General features: G+C 33.4%; 1 protein-coding gene across 1 annotated transcript; it reads left to right on the top strand.

The window, feature by feature from the left end:
* The first annotated feature begins 14,721 nt into the window (after window positions 1-14,721).
* Window positions 14,722-16,115, top strand: LOC112090455 (TMV resistance protein N-like). The gene is made up of 3 exons (XM_024161785.1): window positions 14,722-14,828; window positions 15,443-15,979; window positions 16,100-16,115. The coding sequence occupies exons 1-3, from the start codon at window positions 14,722-14,724 to the stop codon at window positions 16,113-16,115; spliced, it is 660 nt and encodes a 219-aa protein (XP_024017553.1).
* Window positions 16,116-16,793: the final 678 nt, after the last annotated feature.

Below are 16,793 nucleotides of genomic sequence, written 5' to 3' on the forward strand. Positions count from 1 at the left end.
GGGACCAGGACGCCGGGAGGGAGCCGGCGGTAGTGCGGCGGCGGCGCCAGGAAAGGGAAAGAAGAGAGAGAGAGAAGGGAAGAGAGAGAAACAACGGAAGAGTGACAAGGGGAGAGAGGGAAGGGGAGGGCCGGCCGGCGGTAGAGGGCGGCGGCGGCGACGGCGACGGAAAGAGGAGGCGGCGAGAGATATCGCAGGAGAGAGAGAGAGATTTTGCAGGATAAAGAGAGAGAGAAAGTCGGGAGAAAATGAAGAAGAAGAAGGCGAGGACATTAATTAGGGCAGTTATTTGCGACGACAAAGTCGTCGCAAATAAATTTAAAATGTCATCGCAAATAAAAAAAAATATTTGCGACGACATTTTCGTCGCAAATAAAACAAACATCGTCGCAAAAAAAATTTTTTTTCCCGCCCATACTTGCTCGTCAACTAGATTATTTGCGACGACAATGAAACAATGTCATCGCAAATAATCTAACCTTATTTGCGACGACTTGTCGTCACAAATATGGCCAATTGTCGTCGGTAAAACGTGGGTTACATTCGCGCCAAAAATCCGCGCCATCGAAATTTGCACGGTAAAATTATTTGCGACGACAACGAATTTATTAGCGACGACATGTGGATTTTTTTAAACGGAGGTTATTTGCGACGACATGTCGTCGCAAATATTCTACTTTTTGCGATGACAAATGTCGTCGCAAAAAATGTCGTCGCAAATGGGCATATTTGTTGTAGTGGCATTTGGTTAATGATATGAAGCGAGAATGTATGCACTCAACCACTTTATGAAAGCTGCATTCACCTCTCGAAGATTTTTTTAAACATGTGGGGAATGAGGATCACAAAGGTTTTTGTTTGGAAAAGATTAGGTATATTGACAACCAATTCCCTATTTCTTGACGAAATATACAGTGAAGGGATAATACCAAGAGTCTATTGTGTTTAATGGAAATTTGTGAAACTACACCTAATTTTCCAAAATATTGAGTTTATCACAGTATCACTTATATTTTTATAATTAAGCAATAGTTCATTGCTGATATAAAATTTAGTCAATAATTATTGAAAAGAAAGGACTTTTTGCACTACATAGAAGAATACATAGTAGTGTGTTTGGTCTTCAGGATAACAATTTTCTTTGAGGATTTGGTAATAATTTAATTTTTCTATAATCTTTAAGTTAATCTCAAAATAACGAGGAGTAGTAAGTTGAAGATCGTTATATATATGTACTAATTAAAAATGTGGGCGCGACTCATTCAAAATAACATACGGTTATACAAACCGTTAAAAAAAAAAAAAAAAAAGAACAAGAGACAAAAGTGGAAAAAACCTAAAATAAAAGTTTAGAAAAAATGCCCAAAAATTAAATAAGAAAAAAACAGAGAAAGAGACTAATGAAACGTTTCATTAGCAACACCCAGAAACTCATTCATTTTTAGTAATATGTAAAGAAAAGATACACAATGAAGATCAAATTACTTTCTTTGGAGTTTTCTCTCAGAGTTTTGATATTTCTTTTATATAGGATTATAGTAACTTTTAAAATTTTCCCAAATTTATACCCTAAAATTTTGATTAAATATAAAATAGAGTGAATTTTTTTTTATTCCAAAAATAACAAAGAATTTACAATCTCAACATTTTTAAAAGCACAAGATAGATTCATGCATTTCAGTTAAATAGAGGTCATATTTTTGTCCTATTTGTAGCCGGCCCTAACAATACTGGAATCTCCTAACATAATTAATCGCTCAACAAAGGAAAAGAATCAACTTTTCCTGCTCATTTATACTTAATATGCAAAATATTTCGGTACCACTCTCAGTGGAAGACCTTTGAGGAATTGCTTTGAGCATCCATCACTATAACACTAATGACTTGTCTCATTGGATGCAACCAAAAAAAAGAAAAAGCAAAGAACTAACGTTCTTCCAAAGGAAAGCACTAATCGGCCATGACAAAAAAGGCCAAACCTATATATACATGTGGAGAATATATATAGTCGTCAACGACAGTGATGCAATCTCAGAAAGCTAGAGATCTCTTGAATGAAGATAGCAAAGACAAAGGATGAGAATATATGCTTTTGTTGGTTGATTTACTATATGAGCATTAGGTAACATCAAGAGGACAATATTGCTTTTATATTAATAACATTTGACCAGTTTTTTTTTTAAAGTCTGAGAAACAAAACATACAATGATGCCAAAGGTTGTAAACATAGAAAATTAAAATAAATAATTATTCATAAGATGAACAATAAAAAAATAAGAACTTAAAGATTTTTAACCAAGAAAAAGAACAAATGAAAACACTTTTGCTTAATTCCAACCTAATTCTCCCAAAACCCCAAAAACAAAAAAAAAAAAAAAAAAAAAAGAAGTTTCAACCGAATTGAATTTTGGACCTTTAGAAAGTGATTGTATGTTTATGGTGGAATAATTTACAGACTTTAAGAGAGTAAGAGGCATATGTAGTAACTCTACATGTACAAAAATATATATTAAAATTCGGCTACCGCTCTAGTTAGTCCAGTAGTTGCCTAGCTAACTAATATTTAGTGTTTTTTTTTTCCTCTAATCATGAATTTTATTAGAAAGCCACGAACTAGCTAATTAGTTTAAGCTGCTTAATCATATGTCGACACCTAGCAATTTTTCTTATGAACTAAGAGTGAATTGCAATGTTCCCCGGCTTTTTTTTTTTTTTTTGCATAATACACTTCAAGCTTTCAATTTTGACAAACTACACTTTAAACTTTCAAATCAATATATAGTGACTATTGTCTAATAGCTTATGAATGTTATCAAATTCATGATCTGGAATACGAAATCCAACCAAACACTTACAAGCGCTTACTTGAGTTGATTTGATTTAATTGGCGTATTGTTTTTAAAATTAATATGTATGCTAAAGTTTTGCCAAACAACATCTATATTTTAATCCTTCTTACCAAATGCACGACAATTCGGAGGATTTCTCGCTTTAAAAGGATTAGGAGGGTATAACAGATTTGGATTAGTGGCCCAAATAACAATATTAATTCTATTAAAAACTATTGATCGATTGATAGTTAATGCGCTTTATTCTATTGTTATGAAAAATAAACCAAAAATTAGGTGCTTTATTCGCATGCATCTACTTAGAATAATTAATGACTAGTGCTTATTCCCTTAATTAATCGTTTAATTACAAGGAACACAGTGAACAAAATACTGCTGACCTCACTTTGGAAGGGGTATGGATTCCAACTATAATAAAATTTGGTCAGTTGGGAGGAGGTAGCAAAAGCCAAAATCTGGTGATCTGGAATACGAAATCCAACCAAACACTTACAAGCGCTTACTTGAGTTGATTTGATTTAATTGGCGTATTGTTTTTAAAATTAATATGTATGCTAACGTTTTGCCAAACAACATCTTTATTTTAATCCTTTTTACCAAATGCACGACAATTCAGAGGATTTTTCGCTTTTAAAGTATTAGGAGGGTATAACAGATTTGGATTAGTGGCCCAAATAACAATATTAATTCTATTAAAAACTATTGATCGATTGATAGTTAATGCGCTTTATTCTATTGTTATGAAAAATAAACCAAAAATTAGGTGCTTTATTCGCATGCATCTACTTAGAATAATTAATGACTAGTGCTTATTCCCTTAATTAATCGTTTAATTACAAGGAACACAGTGAACAAAATACTGCTGACCTCACTTTGGAAGGGGTATGGATTCCAACTATAATAAAATTTGGTCAGTTGGGAGGAGGTAGCAAAAGCCAAAATCTGGTGCTAGTGTGTGTGTGTGTGTGTGTGTGTGTATATATAATAAGAAGCCATTTGACCAGCTCTAATATTATAAACGTGTATTCTTTGATAATCACTTTTCTTTTTGGAATAAAAGATACTAAACATAGAGCCTTCTCTGTTACCTGATAAGTTGATTAAAAAACTTTTGTGAATAGGGATGGACTACGTATTTTGAATATGTTGAAGTTGCATTACATATCAATTATGATGAAAATACTAATTTGAGAGTTTTTGTTGCCGAAATAGCTAACGTTAATGGATAGCGTGCACGTTACACAGACACGCACGTATGTGCATTTATGTGTTTAATTTGGGGTAATTGGAATGTTTAGTCTTTGGGCACTGAGTATAGTGATATTTTGGTCTTAAAATTTTAATTCTGACATATTAATCGCTAAACTCTTATTTTTTTGATAGTTTTGATCCTTTTCTAAAATTTAATGTAGATAATCGCATCCTTTTCTATAATAACTGAAACTTTTACATGAATAATTATCAGAAGCACAAAATATTAAAATTTTCAACGGGTTAATTTGTAACGAATAAAAATTTTACATATAATGTAACTATTTTTACAAAATTCAAAGTTTATCACGCGATGGATACATAGTTGGACTATTGTGAGAATTTAAGGACCATTGTGACAAAATTAAAAGATATGTGACCAAAATGTCACTGTCTAAAAATCATTGACTAATAGCATTAGTTACCCTTTAATTTGTTAGCATCATTGTTTGAGAGTTTTTCCTGAATTTTTAATTTTATAAATAGCAGTGGGATTACGTTTGCAATATTGCAGTGGACCATCTCCAATTTAGTATCAAGTTAATATATCAATGCTAAATTTTGGTTTTTGAGTACAAAAGAGAGTTTCCATGCCAATCCCACTTGTTATGCTAAATCTGGTATATATAGCACATGTTAAATTTGGCATTTGGTTATCACTTGCTGATTTGTTGACTTTTCCATTTGTTAATTATATTGCCACCTTTCAATTATTTACAAATTAGAAGGTAAAAACCCAGAAGCTAATTAGTTTTTTTAAGGGAAAATTTCATTCAAAATAAGTTAATTACATACTTAAATATAGCCGCAAATAATCACTGACTATAATAGAATTTGACCCAAACATTGACTAAATTCACCAATAAAAACGGATACAATAGTCACGGGAAGACCGAATAAGAAAAAATCCCTTTAGCACATACAAAATCTAGCACGACTAAAATTTAGAAAGAACCATTATAGTACGTCAATGGATAAAACTAATTGATCGAAACTAAACAACAAATATTGAGGATACGAGTGACATGACCTAGGAATAACTCTAATATACTATAGCATACACACTGTCAATAACCAATTTAGATGGCTGAGACAAACGAATGAGAACGCAAGGAAATAACTTCCGTTATTAGAACACATAAAATGGTAAAAACAACATTGCCTTTATTATAAACAAACAGAAAAAATAATGGAGATAACACCACGACAAGAGAAGGACACCCATTGCTACCACCAATATCGAATCATCTCTCACCCACAATCTGCTGGTTCTCGAATCGAATTTGGGTGCGGAAGTGTGGTGTGGGAGGCGGATCGTGTATAACAAAAATTTCAGAAAAACTTTTGAGATACTCTATAGATTATATTAATTTATGCACGAATAAATTAATCGCATTAATTTACATCAAGAACTCAATCCCGGAAAAAATACCTGGAAGCCGACTCGGATGATATCTTGAGTTCTTTGACCACGAACAGTCCTTGCTCCAATCTTTGTGTTTAGAATATCAAAGTCTTCCACGTCAATTCCTTGATTCTACGTAGACGTGTGTGTGGACACACGTGAGACAAAACAGGTTTCTGAAACACTCAAATTTCCACAAACACTAACGCATGCACGATGTGGAATTTTTGGAGAAAAATTTTTCTTCTCTTTTTCCCTATTGAGAATTTCGGCCACCTAACTCTTAGGGTTGAAAAATTACTTTCAAAAATTGTGTCCACAATTTTCTATCATTCTCATATTTAAAGAGTAGAAGTCAAACTTCAAAACAGAATCAAATCCCTATCTCCAATTTTTGAATTTTGAACAGAAAATCCCTTCCCCTTGTCTCCAAGGTGGCCGGCCATATCATTAGGGCTTTTCCCTGTGTGTGGCGCCAATAGTAGATAGGGAAGGAAGAGATTTTATCCTTTATCCAGTAGTCTAATTTTAATTCAGATTCAAATTCGAATTTAAGTCAAACTTAAACTAATTTGAATTCTAAATTGAACAACTTATCAAATAAGTTTAAATGGATAAATCTAGATGTGTTCAAATTCAAATTTAAATAATCACATTATTTAAATAATAATAATTAATTCTCAATTAATTATTTTTCGAGTATTTAATTTTAGAATTCCATAATTCTAAAATTCATATTTTGCACTTTGTGTCTGGTAGAATTACAAGGACGACGCGGGGACATATGGACCTATAATCCCGAGCTCCAATAAAATTAATAATTAATTAAACACTTTAATTAATTAATTAATTCTATTAATTCCAATAGTTACTCCACTATAAACTTGGAATTGAACTCTCGAAATTATAGACATTAATTACTTCTAAACTGCAAAGTGTCCATTTGATATAGTCATTACATATAGATCAATCCTCCATAAATAATTCATAATTAGAACAAGGTAAAATCCGTTAACCTCTCTAATTACTTCTTTATCCTTGAGTACCATTGATTCTCTAATGGATAACCATATCTATAAATATGGTCTACTTAAAAACACTTTGCAGCGTTTACCAATTACGTGTAGATCCCATTACCCACTTGCCCACATCCTACTGCTTCATCATTTTCTGCACGCCCAGCATACGGGTTTCATAGAGCCGGTGTCTTACCCGAGCTTCCTACAACACGAACAAACGTAATGAGCTTTCGCTCAGCAAGTAACAGTAGGCCATAGTAAAAGCATACAATAATGCATACCCATATATGCATTCATGTCATATATTCTAAGACATTCTGTACTTCTATAACGTATATCGCTTATGTTCTTCCTCTTTCATTATATACTTTGTTCAATTCTCGTCTCTTTTTAGTCGTTCACATCGTATTTTCACGTTCTAAACGACTTTCATATTGTATTTCTCATTCTTTTCATTTTTGTTTACGGATACCATACCGTTTCCGTTATATGGAATGGTTTCCGTGTTTCATTTTTTTGTCTTTTACTTCATAGGGGCCCTGTCCTGTTGTACCATAGCGCGCATAACCGGTGAGGAGTGGGGTAGCTAACCAATCTAACTCAGTCACGGTTTCATTTCTTTTCATAGTCTCATAATAACCTTTCCTTCGAAGGCTGGTACAAACAGGATATTTAGTCTCTTACCGTTTATCAATTTTCTCATTGAAACGGTAACTTTAGTTAAATCTTATAACTTTGTGCATTTTGAGCAATTTATCATGATTTCTTTATACGTCATTTTACTGTCATCTTTTCTCAGCATGACAGTAATTTTAATTTTATTTTGCGTTTTAACGCATTTTCATCAATTTTCTATGAAATTGTCTTTGACTTAACCTCATACTTTTCGTAGAGTAAAATTCTACTACTATTTACGGTCCATAAGTACATTCATAGCACCGTACATCTTGAAACATTCATAACATCATACATCTTGAATCATTCATAGTATCATACATTATTCAAGAAACACCATTCTTATTTTAATATTCATTGAGCATGTAATATGCACAATTCTGTGCAACACAAAAGAATAAGTTCGTTCGTGTCATAGACAAAAACAAACTACTGGTACTTACCTGCTTTCCAGTTATAGCATAATTCTCTACTCGCCCAGATCTTCTATCCTTTACTGCTAAGTTCTGTAAATAAACACCCATTCAGATGGTGGGATGAGCCTTTAGTATGTTATTTTATGTAGGATAGTCATAAAGGAAATTAAATCCTTTCTTATAGAACGTATTTATCCTTTTTATTAAGGATCATAAAAATTATAATTTCTATTATAAGGACTAATTAAATCCTCATAATTCCATATTCCATAATTGCCTTTACGAATTCGTGAATTCATAAATAACATATCCCATGGACATCATATGTTTTAAATTACTTATCATTAATCATACTGTACTTGCCTCAATTCTGAGCTAAGCGGTTCCGGTAATACCCGCTTGTCGTGTTCCACTGCGTATCTCCTTGATATCCATTCCAAGAGAAATCATAAACACTTTGAATGATCCACTAGCATCATTGAAGCGTTAGACATTCAATTCTGAACTTTAATGAATCCGTTCGATTCACCTCGATCCGCGTGCAATCGGTACCATACCAGTTCTATTAAAGTTGAATTTGGTCGAGCGGAGGTCACCATTGCGTTCAGCACGTCGAAACGAGTCGGGATATGGTCTCGGATCATCAAACGGAAGTCGATAGCCTGAGAAACGACACCTCACCGGAATATGGCGGCGGTGTACGGCGGCGCATGCTCCCGGAGAATTTTTCCGCGGCGGACTTGGGTCCTACCCCCCATAAATCGACCCTTCTGAGTCCATTGGTGTGGTCAATTTCATACCATTCAACCTATAACAGTACATATCGGGACCGGCAACGTCACTAAAATCCGGCGACTCAAATCTCACATTTCCGGTATGAAATCCTAAAATTAGTTGAGGGGTTTTCTTACCCATGATCTTATGAGTGTTTTGACACCAAATCACGACGATCTAACGGTTCGATCGTCGGAACCAACCTACACCATCACGACGGCGGCGGCGAGCTCCGTTTTCCGGCCAAATGGCGACGATGATGGCTGAATCTGGTCGGGATCGACTCGTCTATTAACTCTGAATCTAATGGTAGGGGTCGTGACACCCACTGCGTCCCGGAGGAAGAAAAACGATGGTGGCGGCGCGGCGATTCCGACCACCACGTACGGCGGTGCTCCGGCCATAATTGAGCTATGAAAATGGGTGGGTTTTCTTCGTCACGCTGCACTGAGTCCATAGGGACTGAAATCACCTCAATCGGAGGGCGGACGAAGGAAATATCGCGATCGAAAGTTTCGGTTGTTTTTGAAACTTCGGCCGGCGATTACGGCTTATTCCGGCAGAGTTTGGGGTCGTGCGACCTGTCAAAATGCTCAGCTCGTCGAAAGCTTTCCATTGACACCAGCTGTGTCAAAAACGGAGGCCTGAATCTCAAAGGGAGATTTTGGCCATGGACGGTTTCATTTTTGAGAGAGAATGTTCGAGAGAAGAGAGAAACAAACGCGTGAGAAGAGAGAGAGAAAGTGAAACTTTAGAAATTATCCTTAAAAATTATCTCTAAACAGATATAATTTATTCTAGCTAGAGATTATTTATTTCACCGACAGAAAATTTAATTTTCTGACGAGTTCTCTTTTATTATTCACTTACAGTCCAATCTTAATATAAGAATAATTCAATATTATTTTATATTCTTAATTGTATACTAAATTGGACTATTGCAAGTCTTAAAACTATTTTTAGGCTCAATAGTCAAAACTTGACTCTTTTTTATATTTTTTCTTCTCTCTCTCATAACCATATCTCGTAACTAATATCAAAGCTTAACATTATAAGCCATGTACTTATATTTTCTTATGAATCTATCGACGTAATTATGAAAAATCCTTAATTAATTCTACTTATTAATTATTGGATTTTTCCGGATATTACACTTACTAATCCAAGTACCGAATCAACACTCAAGAGAATTATTTATCTACTTCTTTCTCAAGAAGGAATGGATTCCATCTCGTATAATAACATTCCCAGCTACCTATTTCATTATGTCTTCAAAATACAAGGAATAGGATTCAGGGTCTCAAAATCCGTACCGAGTAAATCAAAAGACATAAATCCATAAATAGGAGTTTGTTAAGAACTCAGGATTAAGATCATCCTATATATGACCATCGGTAGACTCAATCAGAATTTATATGCTTAACGGAAATTATTAGAAATTCATATTGTGTCTGTGTCCTTGTTCCACATAATCTTATTATACGAAATACACTCATTCAATATCTCGCCATATTAACAGTGCGGATAACACCGTTCCATTCTAAATGGGAATGACATGTATTAATAATGTTTTAATTAAAGATTCTAAACTTTAATTAAATTCATCATGAACAATGTTTTTGTTTATTATCCTTAAACAATATCCTCTCGTATATAACACTTATATACTATGTTTAAGGTTACATAAACAATCACAGAATTTTCATTTGATATTCATAAAATATTCATAAATATATGCACATAAAATGATAAATAAACTCTTTTATTAATTAAGTAATAAATATCCTATTACATCTCATGCTTCTAGAACACAATTCCCAACACAATCAATACCACACCCAAAATCCAATGAAGATACCTTCGTTCTCTCGATACGGCACCTCAAGACCACGGACCTATCTCACCAAGGCCGGCCGCCGCCGACCAAGCCTCAAATCTACCACAACTTATCGTCTCCATCTCCAACACGAGGCCCTTGCGCGGAGCTTGTCGACTATTCTTTACTAGTCCCAAACATTCTCTCACCTAAGCAACTAACATCCAGCCTCATCTCCACGAACAGAAAAGTCCCATATGTAGCCCTCCTCTCTCAAACCATGGCATGATAATCAGCTCACTAGGCGGTGCCGGACTTCGGCGGAGACAGTGGTGCAAGCAAAACTATAGAAACCCTACAGTGGTACAAGAATTAGTGATATTTAATTATAAGGGAATACAGTTTTTTTTTTTTTTTTGGAAAAAAAAAAGAAAGAAGAACTCACAGTTAGCTACAGAAAATAGAATAAAGACTTTAAACAAATATAAAGAAATAACAATAACAAAACTTTAAACTACTGCAAGTCACCGGAATAAAGACCGTGAGCAATTATTCTAAAAAATGTGGTAAATAATTGCTCTCAACCCTCACGGAGAAACAACCCTTTTATCGGTTGTCTCCTATAGTCCTATATGGAAAAAAAAAACAAAAACAAAAACAAAAAAAACGTTGTCTTTTTTGGATGAAAAAGGGGATTTCTTTCATTCTTTTGAGTCTTTCACAATGTCAACCAAACATTGAGCATTTGTTAATTTTCTAGACGACATTTGACATGCGACAACTAGCCATTGTTAGTAACGATCATCATTAGAACTTTTCGAATCTGATCATGACTACTTGCACTTGGCAAATTCTATCTAAAAGCTATCAAACATCAAACACTATTACTAAGGCTTGGTTGACAATATTGCATGCAAATTTGAGCAACCGTTGATCTGACATTTGTATGTGGTGTCCAAAAAAATACTAAAATTCGTTCGTCAATTATATTCTATTTGCTTATTAAACATTTTCTGAAAATTTTTCCCTTCAAATTGGTACTTCCGAAGTTTATTCCATCTTAAACCCTGAATTCATATGACATCTCAAATCGAGTATAATAGTTATATTCTGTTAAATACTCGATGAAATGTATTAAAATGACGTAGGTAAAAAAGTTATAGGAATATTCACACATATTTAAATTCATCCCAACAAATAAAATAAGAATATTAACTACTGTTTAACATTTATAACTAAAGGATTAGCAGTTTCTAGTTACAATTTGGGAATACATAATAATGAACTACTTTATTGCAAAATCAATGTATTAACTTTTATTTTCGAATGCATGTGTTAACAATTTATTAATAATAATTATTATTATTATTATTATTATTATCATCATCATCATCATCATTGACAGGGGGCAGGGGCGGGGAGAGGGGAGGGCCATGGCCCCCTAGTTTTTTTTTTATATAGTAATTTTGATTTAAATGTAGTAGATATGTGTATAAATTAGACTTTGTCTCCCCTTAAATTAATAGTTCTCTATATTTTATTGAACTAACCATTTGAATTTTAAATATTTAAAATATTAAATTTTATTAACTCCATATACATATTAATAAAATCTTGATTAAAAATAAATATGCTCCCCTTCTAATAAATTCTGACTCCGTCACTGATTATTATTACAATTTGAAAAGAATATTGCATTAACAGTTTAAAACACACTACAATGTAAGGTATAAAAAAAAAATCTAAACCACATACGAGTTAACAAAAATAAGCAATAAACGATACCAATTGTTTATTGTTGATGGGAAAATCCAAATGTTCTAAGGTTGTTGTGTTTGTGCTTTTTGAGAAAATTCGTTACACGAGTTTGTTGACATGATGGATTTACAGCTATGTTTATTGGAGTTTTTTAAGGGGAAAGAGTCATTGTTTGAGCAAGGTCTAGACGACAACAGTGTGATTAGAACATTAAGCTTAAACATATAATATCCGTATAAAATCCAAAATATATAATTCGTTTGCATTTCCATATTGCGCCAGAACATTATTGCTTAAACAACATAGACATGAGTGTTAAAGTAGAGGTGGGATCGGGGATGTCAAGTGCATACATTCTCGAGAGAAACGATAAATCTAATAAATAAAAAATGCATTTCTTGAGAGGAGCAAGGGTGTTTATAACCATATTTATCAAATATTATATTAACTACTAATTCACTGTAAACTAAAATAAAAAAAATATTTGAAATATATGTTTTTTACATTTAAAATGATGATCTATACAATTTACGCTTAAAATAATGGTCTATGCAATGCAATGTCTTCTAGTTCTGGTCGGCTCAATTCACATGGGGCCAAATATTTGCGTCTCCTTTTATCTTCCACGAAATTTCCATCTTCTTTTACAAGAAAGAAATTTAAGTGCACTAAGAAATGGGGATTAGTTCCCTTAAAATAATAATTAAAAAAGATGGGAGTTATCTAATAGACGATTCATGATCTATCCACTAACAAAAATTTCATGGTGTAGTAATTAATTATAACGATCTTAGGTGTATGGACACATTTTGAATATTAAAAGACTTAGGGGTTTAGTTTAATTGACACATATTGTTTATTAACAGATTTAAGGATGAATCATAGCATTATTACTGAATGCACTAACGAGTTTAAATAAATTTTATGTGACAAAATATGGCTTACAAATTTACAATATGAAGTAATGAATGCTTATTTATTAAAAAAAAATGTATTATTGTTCGTTAAGACACTAAATTATATCCGAAGTATTAACGTTGTGTATGGCCAAATATCGTTTTCTTTTCTTTTTTTTTTCAAATGTCTTTCATTTTTTGAATTTCTCCGCTAATTTCTTTATACCTGTGATTGCAAAATAAACTTTGCACTCTGAGAAATTTTCCCCTTTTTCTTGCTTTACAGAAAGCAATAATTTTTTAGTAGGTTAGGTACAAAACTCACTTAGTACCGTATTATTTGTATTATAAGATTTCTATCGAGTTATGTTACTTTTGTGTATGTATATAATTAATATATTAATATGATTTTATTAATATGACACTTTGAGTGTCGTCAGTCGATGTAATTATTTAGGAAAATTTTTATGATGGGGCACGTTTCTTTTTGTTTTTTATTTTTTATTTTTTCTAAACTTCAACAATCTAATTTATAAATAGCCATACTTTTTTGGTTTGACGATGTTTCCTTTTTTCAATGTAAACACTCATAAATTATATCACAATTTAATGACTAATAATACTTACCCAATCATAAAATTTTCTATCTTGTAAGTACCCTAACATAAAAAGCTTTCCACAAAAGCATAGACGGAGGGAGGTTATTTTTCTAAAAAAAAATGTGTAGAATTATATAATTTCTTATATTATTATGAATATAGCCCCCACTAAACATAAAACTTTAATCCTACGATCTTATACTTATTATATTTTTAAGTGCTTGTTGCACTAACACTATCTGTCTGTGTTTATCAATATTACAATCACACCTTCTTAATTGAAACTAATCACGTTAACACCCCTAACTTTTTAAAAAAAAAATTACATAGGCACTCTCTTCTTTTGTTCACCGTGAGTTGACCATCCAAGTTGCCTATTAATTTATTTCGAAATGCCAAAAATGCCCTGGCAGTATCAGAAAACGTTTTATAAGCTATATATAATGCTCAAAATATCGGTCTTATCCTTATTTAACAAGGAAAAACACGTTTAATTGTTTTTTACACACTTATGAAACGAACTTTAACGAAGGCTTTATTTATCCCATTTCTTGTGTTTATTTCGGTCTGGATTTTTTTTTTTTTTTTTCAGAACAAAAGCATTTCAATAAACGCCTAAACTAGAACCAAAAAAAAACACACACATGCACAACTTAACTGCTATCAGCTTTGGAGACACTACACAAACTCCTAAATATCAACTAAAAAAAAACGTGTAGTCTCATTAATTCATGTAGTCTCAATGAGTTTTTCCATCATCTGCATCTTTAAAGCTTTGAAAATGGCCATGTAAAATGCCTAAAGCCCAGAAGTTCAGGAATTTCTTCCTGTAAAAACTTCAAACTATTACATTTTGGTTACTTTCAACTACAGAAAAGACAAATCAACAAAAAAAAATCCCTGCTTGCAGAAACCCATTTTCCTCTACGAAACAAGTCCTTGAATTATTTTAGTTGTAATTCCACTGATTCTTTTTCTCCCTCTGCAACATAGATGAAGGTGTTCTTCAATCTCATCTCAAGCTTAGAATTATTCGCTCAAATCTATTAAAAAGAACAACAACAACTAAAACAAAAAAAAAACAAAAACCAGCCTTAGTCGTGGAGGTCCTGCAATGTTTTCCATCTTCTTCCCTCAAATTTCCTTTCCGCCGGTCTAAATCCTCCCCAAAGCCAAGCCCCAATTTTCTAGGTAAGATGAAGGTGCCCTTACAATTTCTGATATGTAACGTAAGAGAAATGAATGAGAACTCATCATTTTACTATGGAGATTGAGGAACAGCGTCGCAGGGGCTGGGTTTCCGTCAGCGCGGCTGGCGTCGGCGATGGCTGGGTCGCATGGGCGAGAGGGGTTGTGGGAGGGGGGGTCTGGTAATGGAGCAGTGTGATCTACGTTGTTTTTTTTTTTTTTTTTTTTTTCCTCATATAAAAGGAAGATTGAATGGACGGTTGGGATCTGACTTTTATTGATCAATGGCTGATATTATAAAGGATAGTTTTGACATTTTCTAAACAAATTTAACAGAGTTTAGGTCAGAGACTGCTTCTCTGATTAGTTTCAGTCAAATGGACGTGACTGTAATATTAATAAAATACAAAAATTGTCACTATAATAAGCCTTTTTTTTAATTATATAATATTCCCATTCACAAACTTTTCTAGCTCCGTCGCTCGACAAAAGATTGAATAGAGGTCATTATTTTCGGATATCTAATTTTTCATATTTAAATAGGGCACATAATCACATGATATGCCCAATTGCCCATTCGTTTTTAATCAAGATTTTAATTATATTCTATTGAAAACGCGTGAGTGGAAATGAACTGGCAGCGGCAATATACTTGACGTCTTTGACTTGTATGTCTTCTTCCTAGAACGCACAAGGAAGTCTCTCAAGCAAGTTTATTTTAAGGTCATCTTGGTGTGTCTGCAACTTCTTCTCAAACTAATTTAGTCTTGCTTTTATAAAACTGTGCTTCTCAAAGGCATCAAGTCGCTAAGAGAGCTTTCATTCTATTTGTTGATATGGATGATTATGGTGTTTCTCCTTCTTCTCCTTCCTCTATTTGTGAGAAATACGACGTCTTTCTCAGTTTTAGAGGTGCAGACACGCGCCATAACTTCATAAGTCATCTTTTTGCTGCATTGACACGAAAGCAGATCAAGACTTATATCGACGAGGAAAGCCTTGAGAAAGGAGACGACATCAATATCGCACTTCCTAAAGCAATTCAGAAGTCAAAGATTGCAATAATCATTTTCTCAAAAGATTACGCTTCTTCAACCTGGTGTTTGCGTGAGCTCGAACGTATACTTGAATGTCACCGAGAAAATAAACAGATGGTAATAACTATTTTTTACGAAGTATATCCATCTGATATACGGGAACAAAAAGAAAGTTATGAGAAGCCATTCATAGAGCATGAAAATCGTTTTAAGGACAAAATGAAAATGGTCAATAATTGGAGAGTTGCTTTAGCAGAATCAGCTGATCTATCTGGATGGGTTTCACGAGTCACAAGGTATTTATTTTTTCACTCATGTTTCTACCTACAGTATCTACATAAACGTAATGAAGTAATTCATATACACAAACTTTTTTCTAGAAGCGTCTGAATCTCTTTGTTAAATTGTACTTGCAGAACAATATTCGAGTAACATCTATCATTTTGCTAGCAATTGAAACTATTCTTCGGTATACATTTTTTTTTTTTTTTTGCTATAATTAAACATGTTAAAATGCTTCACCTTTTAAGATTAATATGACCGTTAATTGGTTTGACACATTTTGTTAATTGCCAGTCACTTGTTCAAAGTTAAATTGCAAGTGTAAAGGTAAAAAAAATTTATAGAAAGCGAGCCTAATAAAACAGACACCCCTTGACCGAAATATTTCACTTGAACACTTCGAGTTTTTAGAAAAATTAGAAAGACACCGTTTCCGTTCATTATAAAGTCTCTGGAAAAAGTGTCTTTTTTATTGTTAAAAGTATTGTTAGGCCCCCTCTTATTAGCTTAAACTTTTGGGATGGATTGGCTTAACTGACTGGTATCAGAGCCTGATGTCCCGGGTTTGAATCCCCTTTCCGGATGTTTCCTCCCCTAAAAATCATCACGTGTTGTTCCTCCACGTGAGGGGAAGTGTTAAAAGTATTGTTAGGCCCCCACTTATAAGCTCGAGTTTTTGAGTTAGATTGGCTTAACTGACTGGTATCAGAGCCTGATGTCCCGGGTTCGAATCCCCTTTCCGGGTGTTTCCTCCCCTAAAATCATCACGGGCTTTTTATGAATATATATTTGTGTGTATATATAAATATATATATATATATATTTATA

Source organism: Morus notabilis, unplaced genomic scaffold, assembly GCF_000414095.1.
Source record: "Morus notabilis unplaced genomic scaffold, ASM41409v2 Scaffold841, whole genome shotgun sequence".
Taxonomy (NCBI): domain Eukaryota; kingdom Viridiplantae; phylum Streptophyta; class Magnoliopsida; order Rosales; family Moraceae; genus Morus; species Morus notabilis.